The 19,076-nt window shown below is 57.8% G+C and overlaps 2 protein-coding genes across 5 annotated transcripts; one reads left to right on the top strand and one right to left on the bottom strand.

Moving 5' to 3' along the window:
- The first annotated feature begins 1,330 nt into the window (after positions 1 to 1,330).
- LOC133503123 (ectonucleotide pyrophosphatase/phosphodiesterase family member 2-like) lies at positions 1,331 to 9,978 on the top strand. Its single transcript, XM_061824349.1, has 28 exons — positions 1,331 to 1,471; positions 1,623 to 1,728; positions 2,120 to 2,269; positions 2,332 to 2,457; positions 2,613 to 2,673; positions 2,759 to 2,856; positions 2,936 to 3,015; positions 3,260 to 3,379; positions 3,450 to 3,505; positions 3,587 to 3,652; positions 3,726 to 3,798; positions 3,911 to 4,019; positions 4,090 to 4,215; positions 4,459 to 4,490; positions 4,559 to 4,686; positions 4,797 to 4,875; positions 4,945 to 5,032; positions 5,101 to 5,279; positions 5,357 to 5,417; positions 6,309 to 6,448; positions 6,632 to 6,773; positions 6,837 to 6,914; positions 7,055 to 7,187; positions 7,266 to 7,419; positions 7,497 to 8,854; positions 8,933 to 8,985; positions 9,073 to 9,837; positions 9,902 to 9,978. The coding sequence occupies exons 1-25, from the start codon at positions 1,454 to 1,456 to the stop codon at positions 7,665 to 7,667; spliced, it is 2,574 nt and encodes an 857-aa protein (XP_061680333.1). The 5' UTR covers positions 1,331 to 1,453; the 3' UTR covers positions 7,668 to 8,854; positions 8,933 to 8,985; positions 9,073 to 9,837; positions 9,902 to 9,978.
- Positions 9,925 to 18,581, bottom strand: LOC133503110 (ectonucleotide pyrophosphatase/phosphodiesterase family member 3). Of its 4 annotated transcripts, XM_061824333.1 has the most exons (25): positions 17,938 to 18,083; positions 17,202 to 17,289; positions 16,655 to 16,789; positions 16,468 to 16,593; positions 16,349 to 16,409; positions 16,160 to 16,257; positions 15,567 to 15,646; positions 15,373 to 15,492; positions 15,196 to 15,305; positions 15,060 to 15,125; positions 14,920 to 14,992; positions 14,656 to 14,764; positions 14,458 to 14,580; positions 13,950 to 13,981; positions 13,749 to 13,876; positions 13,606 to 13,675; positions 13,448 to 13,535; positions 13,211 to 13,383; positions 12,705 to 12,759; positions 12,276 to 12,430; positions 11,630 to 11,756; positions 11,484 to 11,561; positions 11,082 to 11,214; positions 10,236 to 10,392; positions 9,925 to 10,158 (listed from the first exon to the last, which is right to left on the bottom strand). In XM_061824333.1, the coding sequence occupies exons 1-25, from the start codon at positions 17,977 to 17,979 to the stop codon at positions 9,988 to 9,990; spliced, it is 2,598 nt and encodes an 865-aa protein (XP_061680317.1). In that variant the 5' UTR covers positions 17,980 to 18,083; the 3' UTR covers positions 9,925 to 9,987. The 4 variants fall into 4 exon arrangements, 3 of the variants coding, with proteins under 3 accessions (XP_061680317.1, XP_061680309.1, XP_061680326.1); XM_061824325.1 differs by lacking the exon at positions 16,349 to 16,409 and having other exon boundaries at positions 17,938 to 18,581; XM_061824342.1 differs by lacking the exons at positions 9,925 to 10,158; positions 16,349 to 16,409 and having other exon boundaries at positions 10,184 to 10,392; positions 11,082 to 11,248; positions 17,938 to 18,581.
- Between the last annotated feature and the right edge of the window lie 495 nt (positions 18,582 to 19,076).

Below are 19,076 nucleotides of genomic sequence, written 5' to 3'. Positions count from 1 at the left end.
CACCGACCAACGCGTCGGGAGTCGTTCTTCGTCCCCGACTCCCCGATGACGGCGATGCAGTCTTTGGATTTTTAGGACACGGGCCACAGGCCTGTGGTTCCCTTATTGCATTGCACGGTACACGGAGGCCACCGTATGGACTCCAGGGGTGTCAATTGGGTTTCACGCTCGATCGTTCCGGATCACGCGGCGTAACCGTCGGACGCGCGTGCCTAAACGGTAAAAGGGAAGCTTTGAAGGAAAGTTTCTAATCCATCGTTTGTCTTATTTTTACAAAATGAAGGATGCAGACAAGCATTGGAACACTTTGAATTATTCTGCTGTAAAAAGTGACAATAAATTGTATGTCGCGTTCATATTCACGTTTGCATTCTTCCCAGAAGGTCTTGCTAACCGCGGCACCGCTAGCCACAAGCTTAGTTGCGTCGTGTTTGCTCGCAGAGTCGGCGTGGGCTCCAACAAGGGTCCGCATCAAAACTTCTCATTTTTAGGACATAGTCTGACAAAGTTCGGCGGGCCACGTCAAATGACATTCGGGGCCAGATCTGCCCCGTGAGCCTTCAGTTTGACATCGGGGCTCGCCTCTACAAAATGGCCGACCCGTGCCCGTCAGCGAGCGAACGCGCGACGATGACGTTAGCCTGTTAGCGGCTAATCGACGAGCCAGAGGAACGGTGGCCTCTCGGCACGTAGTACGGGACTGTCCTGGCGCGCCGAGTCCTGAGAAAGTCCAGCGCCGCGCTCAGTAGGAAGCGTCCGAGGCGGCCAAGAGTTAAGCTTAGGCGGCAAGAGGTGGTGAGGGGGCGGCGCAGGGGGTGCCCGGCGACAGCCCAGGTGCGCCGCACTCTCGACCTTCCCGCCGGGACGGCGGCACTAAGCCCGGCCCGAGGTGACGGCTGATGCTTTCCGAGATAATCCGGGCCTGGGGCTCGCGCGCGTGCGTGTGCGTGTGTGTGTGTGTGTGTGTGTGTGTGTCGGTGGGGAGGGGATGCGGGGGGGGGGGGGGTGGTCGGCGGAGGGGGGGGGGGTCTGTGTAAGATGAGGACAATGACAATGTTGAAAAGAGCAAAGAACGCAACATTCCGGAAGTGAACTTGGTCAAGTTTGAAGCGTTTGATCGGCACATGAGAAAGAAAGAGGTCAGAGGTCATGTGTCAGGTGGATCCAGCACATCAGATGTGTTGCCCCCCCCCCCCCCCACCCGCACACACACACACCCGACTCCCCCCTTCGCTTCGTGCTCATTGGCTGAAAAAGACAAACAATGACATAGTTGGGGGGGCAGCGGGGGCACAAGCGGGGGCAGGAAGACGGGAGAGAGAGAGAGAGAGAGAGAGAGAGAGAGAGAGAGAGAGAGAGAGCAGGTCTGGCATCGATCTGCACAGGCGCAGAGACTTCTCCAGGCGGACGTTGGACACTTTTCACTTTTGACTTTGTTGTCTTAGCGAGCAACATGCTCATCAACTATTTGGTAAGTCGGCCTTTCGTTCTTTCTTTCTTTCTTTCTTTCGTTCTTTCTTTCTTTGCTCTCACGCCGCCAAGTCCCGCTAAAGCCACGAGGATGACGCTGAAGCGCTTTTGCCCGTCGCGATAAGGTCCCCGCTTGTGTTCTGGGTGTGCAGTTGTTGCTGGCGTTGGGCGGGTGGCGCCGTGACATCACGGCGGCGTACGTCTTTCAGGCCAGTCGACCCGCCGAGGCCGGAGATGCCCCGCCCACGCACGGCAAAGGTGAGAACGCTCACGGGAACGCTTTGGATCGGCGTCCCCTGTGTCGGCTTCTTTGTTCCCGTGGTGTTCCCCCCCGCGGTCGGGCCCTCGTTCCGTTCCCTTCGTCCGCCGTCTCGTGCCTTTGGTGTGTCCTCGGCGGGGTCCCTCGTGTCCCCGTTGTCTCCCGCCTGCTTCCTCGCGTCCCCCGTGTTTGGTTTCATGCGCCCCTCTGGTCACGTCCCACGCGACCCCCGGCGTCTACCGTGTCCCGATCTTTGTGTCCGGTTCCACGTGACCCCGATGTCTACCGTGGCCGACTCCGGTACCTGCGGTGTCTGCGGTGCGGTCCGTGACCGCTTCCTTGTGCCGTGTTCCCTTGTGTTTCCGGTCGCCGTCCGCGGCATCCCCGCAGCGGTGTCGGAGTGGGTGAGCTCGTCGGGCTCGTGCAAGGGTCGCTGCTTCGAGCTGGAGGAAGCCGAGCCTCCGGGGTGTCGTTGCGACAACTTGTGTAAAACCTACTACAGCTGCTGCTCGGACTTTGACCAGCACTGTCTGAAAACCGGTCAGTACAACCGACGCAGCGCACCAGTCCATCTCGATCTTGACGGCCGCCCGTGTCACCAGCGGGACGCTTCGAGTGCCGACCGGAGCGCTGCGGCGAGGGGAGGAAAGACGAGCACGCGTGTCACTGCACAGATGACTGCCTGGAGAAAGGAGACTGCTGCTCCAATTACAAGGCGGTCTGCCAAGGTACCGGCGCACTTCCTGGGGCCACTTTTGCCTTTTGCTGACTGCTTCCTGCTTGCCACACATTTACTTCCTGGCCCGCCGAAGGTCCGCACACGAGGTTGACGAGGTTCACTTTCCGTTTCCTGATCCGCTCCCCCGTGTTTGCTGCTGTCCAGGCGAGGAGTCCTGGCTCCAAGGAGACTGCGAGGAGATCGTCAGCGCCGAGTGTCCCGCCGGGTGAGTCGGCCTGGACTTGCTCTCCTGCCCGTCAGCGATCGGCGGAAGGGAAACGAGTATTTGTGCGCTTTCTCGGGCCCGGCAGTTTCGTCCGGCCGCCGCTCATTATGCTGTCTGTGGACGGTTTCCGGGCGTCCTACCTGAAGAAGGGCGCGTCCGTCATTCCCAACATCCAGAAACTCAGTAGGTCGGCCCCGCCCCTCACGCCGGGGTTACGCCGTCCGCAGACTTACGCTAACGCCGACCGGGTTTCCCCCATCAGGATCGTGTGGGACGACCGCTCCGTACATGAGGCCCGTCTACCCGACCAAGACCTTCCCAAACTTGTACACTTTGGCCACGGTGAGTCACGGGGTCTGTTAATGTGTAGGGTTAGTCAACACCGGCACCCGCTACGGGCCGGCGGGTTCTTACCGGCCCCGGGAGCACACTTTGGGCTGCGCTCGGGCTCCGACGCGGCGTGCAGCAGGAGTCCCTGCCGCGGTCCGGACCGGAGGTCGTGTCGGTGCCGGGTCACATTCTGCCATGTGAATTCGAGCACGCCCGAGGTGGCGCTGTGTGACCTCCTATGTTGTCAACCGGACAGGGTCTCTACCCAGAATCTCACGGAATCGTGGGGAACACCATGTACGATCCGGTGTTCAACGCCACCTTCAGCCTGCGTTCCCGGGAGAAGCTCAACCATCGTTGGTGGGGCGGGCAGCCGGTGAGTTGCGAGGGGGCGGGCTTTCGCACGTAACTTGCCGTTCGCTGCCACACGCTGGTCCCGTCCGCAGATCTGGATCACCGCTAAGGAACAAGGCGTCAAAGCCGGAACCTTCTTCTGGCCCTGGTACCGGGACGGCGGGACTGACGGTGTACCGGGTACCGACGCCCCCCCCCCCCGCTGATGCTGTCGTCGACTTTGTTGCAGGGTCATCGAACTGGAGAGACGAATCCTCACCATCCTGCAATGGCTGAAGCTGCCCGACCAACACAGGTCCAAGACACAAGCGCGCGTCTTCCCGTGCGCGCTCCTAACGCAAGGCTGTGTTCTGCTTCTGTGTACGCAGGCCTTACGTGTACGCGGTGCACTCGGAGCAGCCTGACACCTTTGGACATCGTTGGGGTCCCCTGAGCAGCGAGGTGAGCTCGGGGCCGTGGCGTCAGTCCGTTGAAAACGCAGCACAGCAGACGAGTCCAATGTACAAGAACCGCAATCTAGTAGAACCTCAGCGTTGCGTGCGTGTGCGCGCAGCTGGACAACACGCTGCGGCAGCTCGACGGCGTGATCGGTCAGCTGATGAACGGCCTGAAGCAGATGAACCTCCATCGCTGCGTCAACGTCATCGTCGTGGGCGACCACGGTGAGGCCCCCCCCCCCCCCCTTTGCCGCGATGCCGGACGGCGGTGACCGCAAAGCCGTGCCCGCCGCAGGCATGGAGGAGGCGCACTGCGACCGCACCGAGTTCCTCAGCAGTTACCCGCTCAACATCGACGACATCATCCTCATCCCGGGCTCGCTGGGCCGCGTACGGCCTCGAGACGCCAAGTCCGCTTCATGTTAGTCACCTCCCAGTTTTTGCGAGGCCGCTCGCTGCCCCGCTGAGCTTCTGCTTTTCCTGTTCTGGACGGCTCGGACTTGGCATCCTCTTCCTGTCGCACGACACGTCCAATTCCTCCGCATTTACCTCTTGCTAAACTTCCCCCCTATCCATCTACTTCCTGCTTGCTTTGCCTCTACTTCCTGCCGCGCGTCGCCACCCCCACCCCATTCTCACAGCCGGCGTGCGTGTCATCCCACAGACGACCCTCAGCAGGTGGTGGCCAACCTGACGGTGAGTAAAGGGCGCCCAGCACCCCCCGGCGAGCGCGGCGCGGCCTTGACGTGGTGTCGCTGGCGCAGTGCAAGATGGCGACGCAGCACTTCACGCCCTACCTCAAGCGACATCTGCCCAAGCGACTCCATTACGCCAACAACCGGCGCATCGAGGACGTGCACCTGCTCATGGAAAGGAAGTGGCACGTGGCCAGGTAGCGCGTCACGCGGCCTCCACGTCACGCGTCGGCCAGACACAAAGCGCCATTTCGGCTATCGCGCACTTTCGTCTCGCTCACGCGCGCCTCTCCGTTGTCGCCTGTAGAAAAATGCCAGAAAAGATGCGGACGCGCTGCGGCTTCTTCGGCGACCACGGCTTCGACAATAAGATCGCCAGCATGAGGGTGAGCTTCCCTGGTTTCCGCCGGCTCTTTTCAATGCGCGTCCTGACCAAGTTCCCCGTCCCGGCGTAGACCATCTTCATCGGACACGGGCCCAGCTTCCGCTTCCGCGCTCAAGTGCCGGAGTTCGACAACATCGAGCTTTATAACGTCATGTGCGGTGAGTGTCGGGGCGGGCGCGGGCGGGTCCGAACGCGCCCTCTGACTCTGCCGTCCCTCGCGACGCAGACCTGCTGGGCCTGAAGCCGGCGCCGAACAACGGGACGCACGGGAGCCTGAACGCCATGTTGAAGTCCCCGCCCTTCCAGCCCGTCATGCCGGAGGAAGTGGCGCCGCCGGCGCGGGACGAGGACCCGGCGGCGGCAGCGCCGGGAGCTTCCGACCTCGGCTGCAGCTGCGATGACGAGGTCAAGCCGGGCTGTGGCGCTGGGCGCCGGGCGGGGACGACGCAGCTTACGTCTTACGTCTTTGTGATTCCTTCCAGAACAAAGTGGAGCGGAACGCGGAGGCCTTCAGCCCCGCCCGAGACGGCCTGGACAATTACAGTAAGACGGACGTCGCCCGGAGACCTCGGCCCTCGGTCCCCGACGTGTCCGTCCCCTAACGCTCGAAGACGTCACAGCTTACGTTAACTCGTAGGGCCAAATCCGCTGCGTCCCTAACTTTGGCGGGACCCTCGCCCACCGACGTCAGACCTGACGTGGCCCCTTTGGTCGCCACCAACTTCTCCCCTCATGCCATGTATCGATTTGAGGAATATTTGATCACATTGTATTGTCGATACTTTTTGCGAGACGCAGAGTCAGCCCCCAACAGTTTGCCGGCGCTGTCGGAGAGTTCCGGGGATGTGGCCTCGCGCGTTGTGGTCCAATCGGTCTCGTCTTTTCGTTCTTTTTTTACCGGCTTCTACCTCGTCACTGATGGTGTAGTGGCACGCGTGCCTGACTTTGGTGTGGGCATCGTGGGATCGATTCCCGCTCAGTGTTGTTATCTGGGCCCCCCCCCCCCCGGGTGGAATCTGCCTTTGGCCTCCCGTCACCCTTGTGAGGATAAGCGGCTTGGCTAACGGATCTCTTCTTTGCGCGGTAACCTTCTGGACGTGATTGAAAGAAAATGAAAAGTCGGGCCAGAAATGGACTTTTAACTCCTAATGAGTTCTTCTGGCGTTTTGTTTTCCGGGCTTGCGTGTGGAGGGTCAAGAATTTTCATTTTGGTGCATTTTTTCATATTTTGAAAGACGTGCAGCAGGCAAATGTCATTGATCTGTTTGGGATGTTTACCGCGGTTCAACGAAGCCGCTTGACAACGTGAGGTGCGATCCGGTTTTAGCCACTGCCAAACTTGAATCCAACAAATGCTGGCGACCGCTCGCTTTGCCATTTTAGGCCGTCGCCAACGCCCCCCCCCCCCCTCCCTTATTTTTTTTCGCCCCGCAGACGTGACGCAGCTGCCCTTCGGCCGCCCCGCCGTCATGTTCGAGGCCCGTTACGTTTTGTTGCATCACTCCGACTTCATCAGCGCGTACAGCCGCCAAGTGGCCACGCCGCTGTGGACGTCCTTCACGCTGGCGCCGCAGGTACGCCGTCGGGCCGACGCCCCCTTTGGCTCGGAAGCTTCTCCCCTCTGATTGGAGGGGGAGGAGGATGAAGGTCAAAGGCGAAACCGGGTAATCTACGACCTTTGGCGGTGGAGGAAGAAGGTGAAAAGTGGGCGGGGCCACGGGGGAAGGTGACTACGCATTTTTTTTTTTTTTCCCCAGGAGGACCCGACTTCTCCCCCGGAAGGTTCTGCCGGCGACCCGTGCCCGCGAACGGACCCGCGGGTGTCGGCCGAGCACGGCCCCAGCTGCAGCGCCTACAAGCGGAACCGCCTCCTGGGCTACGGCTTCCTGTTCCCGCCTGGTAAAGGAGGGCGCTGAGGGCGTCCACCGCTCGTTCTTTTTATTTGCCATTTCCTGTCCGCAGAGTTGGCGTCGTCGCCCGAGTCCAGATACGAGGCGTCGCTCATCACCAACAGCGTGCCCATGTTTCCCGCCTTCACGAGTGAGTTCAACAGGTTGCGCCGGCGCCGGCCGGCCGAGATGTCGCTGAGCGGGAGGGACAAAGGCGGCGTTGTGTGTCCTCCCTGGGACGGCGCGTGCCACCCACCGCCTCTTTGTCTGATACGTGACGTGTGCCCGCAGGAGTGTGGCGTTACCTGCAGGGGGCGCTGCTCAGGCGATACGCACAGGAGAACAACGGCGTCAACGTCCTCGCCGGGCCCGTCTTTGACTACAACTACGACGGCCGCCGAGATACCTTGGAGGAAATCCGAGAGTGAGTGCGCTCGTGTGGCGTGGCGCGGCGGCGGCGGCGGCGGCGGCAGTTCAGGCGAGTAACCGTGGCGGTGTGCAGGTGGTCTCCCGGCACGCCGCCCGTGCCCACTCACTTCTTCACCGTGGTGACCGGCTGCCGCCAGGCCAACCGAAGCCTGGACGAGTGCGGGGGCGACCTGAGCGTCTTCTCCTTCCTGATTCCTCACCGAGATGACAACAGCGAGACCTGCGACGTGAGTTCCGTTCGGCGCCGGGAGGAAGCGCTTCTTCCCCGAGGCGGCGCGCCCTTTGACCCGCTTCCCGTGCGCAGAGCGCCGACGGCGAGGAGCTGTGGGTGGAGGCGCTGCTCCAGCTCCATACGGCCAGGGTCCGGGACGTGGAGATAATCGCCGGACTCGACCTTTACCGGGCCACCAACCGGAGCTACAGCGGCATCCTCAGCCTCAAGACGCACCTGCGCACCTTCGAGGCAGACGACTGAAACCGGACGAGGAAAAAAAACAAACAAAAAAAACAAAAAAAACGACGCCCGACGCAGACACCGAAAATACTGACGCCCGACCGGCTGGCACTCGACCGACTGAACCTTCGCAACAGATTATTGTTATTTGATTGCATGTGTGTGTGTGTGTGTGTGTGTGTGTGTTCATCCAGCGTAAAAGAGGAACATGCCGGAACAAAGCGCCTGTTGGAAAACAAGCCAGTGGGCGTGGCTAAACATATGGACATGTTTGTGTTTCAACTTTTGGTCATTCTTGCTTTTGGCTCACAGGCTTCATGCTAAGCTAAGTTGGCGTCTTATTTAACACACCCACCGCAATAACGGCGGCTTGTTGCCCGCAAGCACAAGTAAAGGACTTTGTTACGAACGACTTTGCCGTTTGCCATTTCTCTGCGACGGCCTCGCAAAAAGACAAATCCAGACGAAGGCGAATGACGCCGGTTGTCTTTTGGCGCATCTGAAAAACGGCCCCAAAAGTGGAATCGAAGAGCTTTCATTTGCTTTCCACGCCGCTGCCCTGAGAAAAACGATTTGGAGGGAAATGTGCGCCGCTTCCCATTCAAATTGTGAAGTTTGATTGGGCCAAGTTGGAATTTTTAAGATGACGCCGTGACAGATTTTCATGAAAATCCGAAATTGGGAACATCACACCAAAAATATCCCCTTAAGCACAATTTTTCCACTCTTCGTTGGTCTCGAGAATGTCATTCAAATCATTCATTGTGCAAGCTGCTTATCCTAAAAAAGGTCACGGGAGCGCCGAAGGCGAACGTTACGCAAACCGGTCTGCAGTAAGTCAGGCGGCGGGCACGTATCGACAGCGTCACGGAGCGGGAATCGATCCCACGCCGCCCGCACCAAAGGCAGGCCTGTGTGCCGCTACGCCCCGCAGGTTGTCAGCTTGCCCGGTCCCACACTGGCAACTCGCCGGGCCGAGGCCGGGGGAGCCCGTTGCGTCGTCAATATTGACGGCCGTCGCAAATCGACGCCGACATTTAGCCGCACAGTGAAAACAATCAAGCGGAATTGCTGGTCCCGACGGTCCCGACGGTCCCGCGGGTCCCCCTGACTCCACACAGCTGCACCCGACGAGGCGCTCGGACTTCAAATAGCCTCGCGGCGACTCGGCTCCACCGGCAGGCGAGCAGAATGTGGTCGAGTTTGAGGTAAGCGGCGCTCTCGGTTGACTTTGAAGCCCTTTGGACTCCCGGTCAGCCCGTTTTACTTCTACTTCCCACGCTCAGGGTTCTGGCGCTCCAGCTCTTCTTGCTGCTGGTCTTTGGACAACATGCGAGCGGTGGGTTGTTCGGCCTCCGCTAGTTCCAATGCCACGCTTGGAATGTTTGTCTCTTGAAGTGTTTGGGTCTGCTTTGAACTGTTGCAGCTTTCGGGCCTCACTTTGCGCCGCTTCAGAGTTTCCCACGCGGCCCCAAACCTCATCGGGCTCCCGCCGGCCTGCGAGCTTCGCTGGCGTCAGAAGGTTCCGCCGCGCACCTTCCACCAAAGTACTTTGGAAGGGTCTCTGAGCAGAACCGGTCGCCCGGCGGAGCGCGTACCGAAGGCGGTCGGGAGGGTCTGAGCCCCGCGGGCAGCGCTCCCATTTACAGACTTGGATTAGCGCAGCAACATCAGACCGATCCCGCCGACGACAAAACTCTCCAAAAGCGCTGGGGAGGCGCAATCGTCTCAAGTCAGGGAATCCAGATGGTGGCGCCAGTGATTCCGCCAAGGTCTGAACTAAAATGGCCACAGCGCTATGAGAAAGCACATCTGACGGCCAGGTACAACGCTCAACCGCCGCAGGATCTGAGGCAACTGCGCTATGAAAAACTACCACAAGCGCGCTCCAGGTATGAACCCAAAGGGCCTCAGAGGTACGCTAACCCGCTGCAGGCGCTACCGAGATACGAACCCAAAGTGCAGCAGGTTCTGGCTTGGCGGCGGTACACCCCTCGACCTCCGCAGGCTTTGCAGAGCTTTGGAAAAGTGCGGCAAGCTCCTCCGAGGTACGACTCCAACGCGCGACAGGGGTACGAACCCAAACTGGCCGCGGTCCCAAGGCCCCAAGGCCCCAAGGCTAAGTTGAGTCCCAGACATTTCCAAGCCGACTTGAGAGATGCTAGTTTTGTTCCGTAGGACAAGCTGGAAGGTGAGTTTTGAGAAATGAAATGGAGACATATTTTGAAGACTAATTCTCCCACCCCCAATTTCAGGTTGCTGGATGAATGGATCTCGATCAAGTCTTTTGGCTCTTTATTGACTTTTGAAATAAAATGAAAAATGGCAAACAGTCTTTCCTTCATGGTTTCTGATTGGCAGCAGTGGGGCGGGTCTTGACCTGCAGCAGCTCGTGGATCGGTCTGTGACTGTCCTGGTACAGGTCCAGCCCCGTGATCCACTCCACATCTCTCACACGCGAGCGGTGGAACCAGACGTGATCCTCCACCCAAGACTCTTCGGCTTCGGCGCTCTGTCGAAACGACAAAGGAGGCTTCAGCGCATCTCCGGCTTAGCGCCGCGGCCTCCGGTCTCTGTTCGCTTCCATACCTGGCAGTTCTCTGCGCCGTCCGCTCTGTGAGGCAGCAGGAAAGCCACGGCGCGCAACCGTCCGTCGCACTCGCCCGGCGATCGGCTGACGTTTCGGCAGCTGGTCAGCACCGCGAAGTAATGGGTGGGGACGGACACGTTGGCGGGGGACGCCCGCCTGCGGGGGCGGAGCGCCACAAATATTGACGGCGATCTTAGCCAGGCTGAGAAAGTTTTGCCAAATGTAAAAGCAGTTTGGCTTCAATTGATTTTTGGAACCATTTTTCATTGGCCAATCTGAAAGCGACTCGCGCAAGTCGGTCGAAATACGACTGAGCGCCTTTTCAAGTGTCAGCCCGGGCGACAAAGCAAAAATGAAAGAGTCCGACGGAGGAAAGTTTGTGATTCAGAGTCCTCGATGACCGTACGCTTTGGGGGGGGAGCGGCGTACCCCAAGAAAAGCCACGGGGACTACGTTAACCCGGGATTTGTTCCAGGGCAGCAAAATTCCACGTGTGTCTTTCCACACTTGGCCAAAAAAAGCCGATTTCCGATTCCTCCCGCGCCCCAAAAACGGTTGCTGTACACGTGGCGACCAGTTTGGGGTGCTCCCCGCCTCCGTTGCGATTGTCTCACGGGGGAAACGGGTTAAATATGTCATGTCGTGTCATTATTCAAGCAAAAGGAGGATTAAACCCTGAACTGGTCGCCTGTCAGATATCGACACCGTCGCTGAGCGGGAATCGATCCCGCGCTGGTCCGCACCAAAGGCAGGCGTGCGTAGCGCTACGCCATCAGTTTTTTTTTTTTTAGACACGTGACATCAAAGCACAAAGTGGTCCGAAGAGCCCGACCGGCGATTCTCACCGCGCGATGAGCTCCGGCGGGTCGTGGCGCCCGTCGTGGTCGTGGTCGAAGGCGGGCCCGCTCAGCACGTTGACCCCGTTGTAGACGGACGCGTACTTCTTGAGCAGCGTGTCGTGGAAGAAGGCCCACATCCCTGAGATGGAAAAATTGCACATATTCTTTATCCTCTGCAAAAAAAAAAAAAAAATTGCAGCTCAGCGAGTCATTTCTATAGCTGAACGTGTTGAGTATCAATCAAAAATCGGCTGAACTGCTGCCGTTTGCCATCTGGTCCTCGAGTACTGGAGGACATTTTTTTACGCTACGTGTTTCAATTGTGGCCGACTGATTTATTTGGATTTGAGGAATCCTGCAATTGACGTAAATCATCAAATAAAGGATTTTTTTTTTTTAATGGCGTACTGTGAAATCGGGGGTACATGGGCACCACGTGGCTGCTCAGCAGGGCGTCGCCCCGCTCCTCCTCGTCGGGGCTCAGACCTGCAACGCGAGAGCGAGGTCAGCCGAGGTCGGGCCGAGGCTCGCCGCGGAGTCCCGCCGACGCGTACCGGGCGGGTACAGGAAGCCGCGCCGGAAGTCGCCGTACTCGTCGCACGGGCGACTGTCGGCCGGAGGAATCCTGACGTCGGCCCGCAGGCAGTCGGGCCGGACGGGCGCCGACGGCTCCGACTTGTTCTGCGAAACGGAGAAAAGTCGCCTGTCGTCACCCGGCCTGGGCTGGGAGGCGCCGAGTACGAGTACGAGTACTGCCTTGCTTATCGCTGCCGTTCCAAAACACACGTTTGCATCTTCTACTTCTGTCTTTGTCCGAAACTGTGCGGCCGACCCGGACCCGACCTCAAGTCGCTCAAAGTTATCGAGCCCCATTCAGATTGCATTGAAAGGAGATATTATCTGGGGAAACCCCCCCCCCCCCCCCCCGCAGCAAAATGATTGAATAAGTGGGGTTAAAGTGCCAATACACAAAAAGGCTTTGCTGCGCCCAAAAAGTCAAAATGAAAAACAATCCTCTGCGGGGGCTGAACCGCCACTAAGCGGGCATCACGTGATGAAAACTGCCACTCGATCCAATTCGGTCAAAATGTATTTATTTTCTTCTTTGCTTGAGGATTTGTATCAGTACTTCAATCGCAGCGGTCAAGTACTTTTGCCAGCTGCGCCCACATTGCTGTAAAGTCAAAACGGTTGACATACCGGCGCAGCCACGCTGAAGGAGCTCCACAGCGCCATCTTCTGGTCCTTACTGTAAGCGCTCACAAACGCCTCCTGGTGGAGGAGGCAGTAACGCTCGCCGCGCCGCAGCGAGCGAGGACGACCGAACGGCAGATGATTGCGCCTCGCCGCCGCCTCTGCCCGACAAAGAAAAATGAAGACGATGAGGAGCGTCGACGAGCAGAACTGCACGCGGAGCGGAAGCCGGAAGAAATCCAATCGTCCAATCCTCATCTCCGGTGGACCGGAGAGCTCCCTGGAATGGCCGCCGGTCGACGGCTTGTTGCCGGTACGCTGATGCGGCAGTCTGGCGGTGAAAAGCTCGGGAAAAGGGCAAGGCCCGAGCGCGGATTTCAACCCCCAACATCATTCGGGGGAAGACCGGAGGGATGGGACAGAAGGCCCGCTCACCTTGACCGGACGTCATGTTGAGGCGACGGTTGGCGGCCGTGACGGCGTCGGCGCTCTGCGGAGGAACACAGCAACCGGTCAGGAAGTCCAAATACGTGTACCGGGACCAGTAACCGAACTGTCCCAGAGATAATGTGGGCAAGAGCTGGAACGGTAACAGTCGCACCGACGGTCCCAATAATGGTAACCGGACTGCTACAAGTGCAACTATCTGAACCGGGAACAGCAAAAGCAAAAGCAAAAGCAAAAGTAATGTCAATAACGTGGGCAACAGTAGCATCAACGCTAACCCTCCTATTTAAAAAAAAAAAAAAAAAAAAAAAGAAAATAGTCCCAGGAACGCTAACAGGACAGTCGCAGCCCTAGTAACAGTCACACTAGCAACAAAAGTAACAGTAACGGCTAACGAGGCGCAGTAGCAACCCCAATCACAGCGCAGAAACGGTCACAGCAACGGGCCCGAGGTGACGGGGCGCCGGTGCGGGTCCGGCCCCGTAGCGACCCACCATGTGGGGACAGGAACAGCCCAGGAGGTTTGGCGGCTCCAGGCTGACGAGGCGACACTCTGCAGGCGCGCTTTGCTCCTCCGGACGCAGCGGCGAGTAGAAGGGCTGTCGCAGCAGGTGGTTGAGGCTACCGTGCGTTCCGTTGTTGGCGGCGGGCGAGATCTGCAGCACATCTGCGGTCACACGACGGTCAGGTCAAAAGGTCGCTGCGCCCAACCAGCGAGCGCGTCCACTGACCACACATCAGGTTGTAAAGTTCGATGTTGGCGAAGGGTTCAACTTCCGCCCGGGCGACAAACTTCGGTCCGTGAGCGACAAACATGGCCTGGCGGGGACGGGGAAAGCTTCGGGTTCGCGACGCTCCATCTTGGCCTCCGACGGTCTTTCGTACTCACGTGCATGCTCTCCGCGTCGTTGTCGTAGCCGTGTTGGCCGCCGGAGCAGAACCGCAGCGACCCCGGAAGTCTGGAAGCAAATGTCGACAATGATAATGGGCGACGCGGGCGCAAGCACAAGCACCAGCGGCACGGACGGCGACCTCTCGAGCAGCCATTTGGGCTCCACCAGTATGGTGACGTCTTCGATTCGACGGCTGTTGGCGTAGTGAAGCCGTTTGGGCAGGTGCCACTTCAGGTACGGGCGCAGCTTCTGCGTGGCCCGCTTGCACTGCAATCACGACGGACAAAAGATTGCGCTTCGGCGCTCAGCGCACCACACGGTGCATATGGTACGCGTTTACCGTCATGTTGGCAACCAGTCCGGCTGAATCCACTGAAAGACACACACACACGCGCATCGCGTCACTGATCTCGTTGCTGCTTGTGGTTAAGCGTAGCATTGGTAGTTCTGTTCCCGCTACTCTTCAGACCTAGTGTTACCAGTTCCGTTCCTGCTAAGGTTGCCAGTTAGAGTTTCCGATACCGGTTCGGGTTCTGTTCTTGCTACGGTGGCTTTATTCCTGTTCCTGCTAGTCTTTCGCGTTACTGTGCCTTGGTCTGATCCGGTTATTGTCACAAGTTTGAGCGGGTTAGGGTTCGCGTTGCTGGTGAGATCTTTTTGTACTTGGTTCTGTTGCTAGTTTGGGTCAGTGTTCCTGGTTCTATTGCTATTACTGTTCCTGTTTAGGCTTTGTGTAACCCGGTCTGTACCTGATAATGATTCAGGTCAGTGCTCCTAGTCCTGTTACTGTTGAAGAGTATACGGAGATGCTCCTCCCTCTGTGATACTGCTATTGAGCAGGTGCTCACATTGTGTGTTGCTGTTCCTGGCCCGGATGCGTCCAAAGGGTCCGTCCGTGACCGCGAGATTGCTGACGTCCCCCAGAAACTCCTCTAGGTTTTCTTTTCTGTCACAGCTGGTCTCCTCCATGCCTACGGGACGGTACCCGCGTCAACTCTACTCCCCGGTTTTCAACGTTAGGCCGTCGGCAGCGCCGCCGCAGTTACCGTGATCGGCGACCACGATCACGTTGACGCAGCGGTGAAGTCCGATCTGTTTGAGTCCATTCATCAGCTGGCCCATCATCTTGTCCACGGCTTTTACGGCCTGCGCCACCTGTGCGACAGTCGCATGACAGAAATGGTCTCCGTGTATCCTCCTAATAACGATGAATGATCGCGCTTCAACGTGTGACGAGAAGAGATTCCATTCAGGTTTCGCCGTTGCCCGGACGTCCGAGACCGAGAGACTTTGCGGACATTGAGACGTACCCCGCCACTGACGGGACCGAAGCTGTGCCCCGATTTGTCCGGTTCCTCCAGGTACAGGGTGTAGAAGTCCGGTCTGGAGGAGAAGGAAGGACAGCGCATGACGAGACAACCGCCAGCGGACGGCGGTCTCGCGGAGTCACCTTTGTTGGTCCGGTAGCTGGAGCCACTTGAGCACGGTCAGGATTCTCTCCTCAAAGGGGATTTTCCTGCGGGAATTGCGGCCAGACTCATCGGGTGAGGTCGGCCACCGTTCGAGCTGCGGGGAAAGGCTCCTACCCGTCGTACGGCCGGTGGATGTCCGGGAAGCTGCCGTTTATTTTCACGTCCGATCCGGGCCAGAAGAAGGTTCCGGACTTCAGCCCCTGGTACATTGCCGTGTTCCAAATCTATAAAAATAACGCGGCTGGTAACCCGGTCCGTCATCCGCCACGCATCAGACGTTAGTCCGCTCACCGGCTGTCCCAGGTACCAGTCTGGGTTCTCCTTCTCTGGACCCGACAATGTGAAGATGGCGTCCATCACCGGATCGTACATAACATTGTCAATCAAACCGTTGGACTCGGGGTACAGACCCTGATGGGTGGGGTGGGGGGCGTGGCGTTGACGTACAGTATGCTTGTGGGTGTGTGTGTGGGTGTTTGCGTTACCGTGACAATGCTGTAGTGGTTGGGGAAGGTTTTGCTCGGAAAAGCTGCCTGCATGTACGAAGATGACGTCCCGCACTTCTCTGAAAGGGCACGAGCGCACAAATCTTCAACATGGATCCCGTGCAACTCGGACCGAATCGGAATCCTCTTTATTGGCCGAGTATGTCAGACGCGTACGAGGAATTTTTTGGTCCGGTCGTCGAAGCCGCTCTCGTGCGCCGTACATGACGGCAACAGATCGAGACACCGAGACTTTGCGCTGACAGTCGCGCAGCAACAGGGGCTGCTAGACCAAAAACCTGACCGACAAGGAAGGAGGTGTCCAAAAGTGGAATGAAAAAAAAGGTAGTGATTTACTTTGTAGGTGGCAAGAAGTACTTCCTTTGAGACATCATCAGCGTTTTACACCGTTGTTTGTTCCACCATCTTTGAGCGAGTGAAAAATCTGGTTGGGAGGACTGCAACCTTTGTGGATGCTGTTCAGTGTTAGTAGTCCGACCAAAAGCGGTAAATTCCTCCGTTTTTTGTTTCTTGTTCCCCACCTTGGTGTCGGGGCTTTGCCTGCCTGCCTTTTAAGATTGGAAAGTACTCACTGAGTTTGGTGAGAACCGGGATGAGGCCTTTCCACAGGTGCAGGTAGTCAGCTCTCAGACCGTCCAGAGACACCAGGAGCAGCGGCTGCCGCCGGAAGCTAGCGCGAAGACAACACCGGTCATACCGCGGCCTGCCAGCGGAGGCGCTAGCGAGCGACCGTGCGTGCGTGCGTGCGTGTGTCACGGTACCCATGCGGGCAGGAGGGGCGGGACAGGTCGTCACACTCGTCCTCCACCCACTGACTGTGTCCTGCCGACGCAGAGGAGTCGCACACTGCGCGGGCTCAAAGGCGGCGGCGGCGTCTCACCCCGGCACACGTGCCCGTAGTTGCTGCAGCAGTCGGAATTGGCCGCGCAGTCGTCGGAACAATGGCACCTGCTCGTCGGCAGCCTGGTCTCGCCGCAGCGCAGACGGGTGCACTCCCACAGTTCGCCTGCACGTCAACACGTCACCCTCGCGTCGATCGTTTGCGGGGGTGTCTGCCGTCGGCCTACCGGGGGCTTTGCAGAGGTCGTGGTAGTCGTGGCAACAGGCGCCGACTTCGTCGCAGGCGGCGTCGCACCTGCAGCCGGGCTCGTCGCCGTCGAAGGGTCGGTAGCAGCGATTCCTGCACGACGTCTGCGCCGCCACTTGGGGGCGACAAGACGAAACGTCAGGTGACTTGCGGGCAAAGAAGGCTTTTTGTTTTTTTTTTTTTTTGCATGACAATTCCAAAAATTCAATCTGTGGCAGTGGAGGTGAAGGCTAAAAATAAAAATGAAAAATGTCCTCAGAGGTTTGTTCGGCCTTTGCTCGCTTGCTGCGAGGACGACAAACGCTGAGGCCAAATCATCTTTACGAGGGGATCATAATGATTTATTTGTGTTGGATTTATGGCCTAAGCTGACGACGATTGGACGATGATTGGTCCCATCGTAAATTTGCGTTCAAAGACTACTTTTAATTGGACTGACGACTCAACTATTTATCTAAAAACGCTTATCTGGCGATTAGGGAGTCAATGATTGGCAGCAATTTCAGCTCGGAGGACTTTGAGGGCACCTTGGTCTCGACAGGTCCGCCGGTCCAGTCCCAGTCCCAGTCCGAGGCCCAGGATCAGCGTCACCAGGCACGCGGACGAGACCCCCGCCTGCCAAAAACCAGAAGTCCAAAACGGGACGGGACCGAGTGAAAGCGCGGAAAGATCGGAACGTGATTGAAGGACATGAAAACAACAACAAAACCAACAGCGTGAAAATAGACCCTCAAGGGGTCGCCAGACGACCATTTGCACGTTTTTGGCACCCGGAGAACAGCCAGGCAGGCGGGCGGGCGGGCGCAGGGAGAACGTGCCCGGGATTCGGACCGCAGTCCTCAGAAGTGTGAGGCCGACGCTCGTGCCGCCAGTCGAGATTCATTTCCCCGGGTAAATATTTGGAGGTCCTCGTCCTGATCTCACTCTTGTTTTGTTTTCTTTTCCGTTTCTTTTCTTTTCCATTTCAGGTGTCGAGTTCAAGGGTCACATTCATGCCGGAGACAAATTGGAAATGATTTCCTTTTTCATCTGAGACTTTTGACAGCATTTCCTGGCAGCGTTGATCTCTTGAACATGGAGATCAACGTATTCTTCGGCCAGTATCCCCCCAGTTTTTTTTCTCCCATATTTCATATCCGTCGACGATACGATACGGAGAATTAATTTTCATTCATCACGCAGTCGATCCTGAGCAAAGTCATCGTCGTGGAACCGTATCGACGGCGCGCTTACGGACGCTCGGACTAACGGAGAGCAACTCACGAGGATGAGCGTCTTCTTCTTCTTCTTCTGCGGCGCCTTCATGACCGCCGGCGAGGAGGAAGACGATGGAAATGCCGGGCGAGGTCGAGGGCGGCAACGGCGCCGGGCGACCTCCGGACCGGCCCGACGTGACTCGAGTCATTGATTGGCAGAAGACGCAGATAAGATGGAAAACTTCACGCCCCTGCACGTGTACCTAATGAAGTGGCCTCAGCCTCCGGCGTTTTCCTGAACTCGATGTGCTCAAAGTACTCAAAGTACTGAGCGGCGAGTAAAAGTATTGGAAAGGCTGCCGCGGGTGATGAAGAAGAGCACCCGGTAGAGAGGAAAGAAGGAACAGCCGGTAGAGAGGAAAGAACAACACTCGGTAGAGAGGAAAAGAAGAACACTCGGTAGAGAGTAGAGAACAACACTCGGTAGAGAGGAAAGAACAACACTCGGTAGAGAGGAAAGAACAACACTCGGTAGAGAGGAAAGAACAACACTCGGTAGAGAGGAAAGAACAACACTCGGTAGAGAGAGATCCTCCTTTTGTTGAAAAGTCCCAACGGAGACATTGCGGACTTCTTTGCTCAAAGTTTTCAAATACAAGACCAAGACGGCAACGTGGCTCCTTTCCGCTCCGGCGTCGGCGTCGGTTTAAGCGCAGCTCATTCTTTGTTGGCCGGGCCAGGGCGTAAAAATTCCTCCTGGGATTTTTTACACACACGGCCAATTAAACTGATTCTGAATTTGGAAAATTTGGATGGAGTGGGAAAAAAAAAATGGGGGGGGAAACTGCACCAATTTTAGCTTCGGTCAACATCAAAGCGGAAGTGGGCACAATTCGTTCCCGGGAGTGGACAACTCCATGCTCAAGTCGTCGCCACTACGGCGAGATCGGTCGCCGGCTAGCGTAACAACGGCAAGTTCGATTCCTTTCGGTTCAAAGCCGAAACCCTCCGACCGCGAGGCCGTCGTGCAAAACTAAACAAATCAAAGACATAAAAAGCTGAATCAGCAGAAAAGCGCTTAGCGCAGCGGGTCCCGGTTGCGAGGACCGGGTTCAAATCCCGTGCGGCTTTCCTGTTTCCGTGCGACCGGTCCCGGGTGTACCCCGCCTAGATAGCTGGGATGGGCAAGCGAGGGCCCGCCCTTGA

Source organism: Syngnathoides biaculeatus, chromosome 1 (genome assembly GCF_019802595.1).
Source record: "Syngnathoides biaculeatus isolate LvHL_M chromosome 1, ASM1980259v1, whole genome shotgun sequence".
Lineage (NCBI taxonomy): Eukaryota > Metazoa > Chordata > Actinopteri > Syngnathiformes > Syngnathidae > Syngnathoides > Syngnathoides biaculeatus.
The sequence above is the reverse complement of the archived record's forward strand: the minus strand, read 5'-3'. Positions and strand labels throughout refer to the sequence as shown.

What these genes read in the sequence shown, in the direction of transcription:
- LOC133503123 (XM_061824349.1), top strand. An exon ending in CCCGCCCACGCACGGCAAAG is followed by an intron (nt 1,729 to 2,119) that starts GTGAGAACGCTC and finishes GCATCCCCGCAG; the next exon opens with CGGTGTCGGAGTGGGTGAGC. An exon ending in CCAGCACTGTCTGAAAACCG is followed by an intron (nt 2,270 to 2,331) that starts GTCAGTACAACC and finishes CCGTGTCACCAG; the next exon opens with CGGGACGCTTCGAGTGCCGA.
- LOC133503110 (XM_061824325.1), bottom strand. Translation starts at nt 18,079, where the DNA reads ATGACTCGAGTCACGTCGGGCCGGTCCGGAGGTCGCCCGGCGCCGTTG. An exon ending in GCTGTTCCTGTCCCCACATG is followed by an intron (nt 12,760 to 13,210) that starts GTGGGTCGCTAC and finishes GTTCCTCCGCAG; the next exon opens with AGCGCCGACGCCGTCACGGC. An exon ending in CGGCTTCCTGTACCCGCCCG is followed by an intron (nt 11,562 to 11,629) that starts GTACGCGTCGGC and finishes CTCGCGTTGCAG; the next exon opens with GTCTGAGCCCCGACGAGGAG.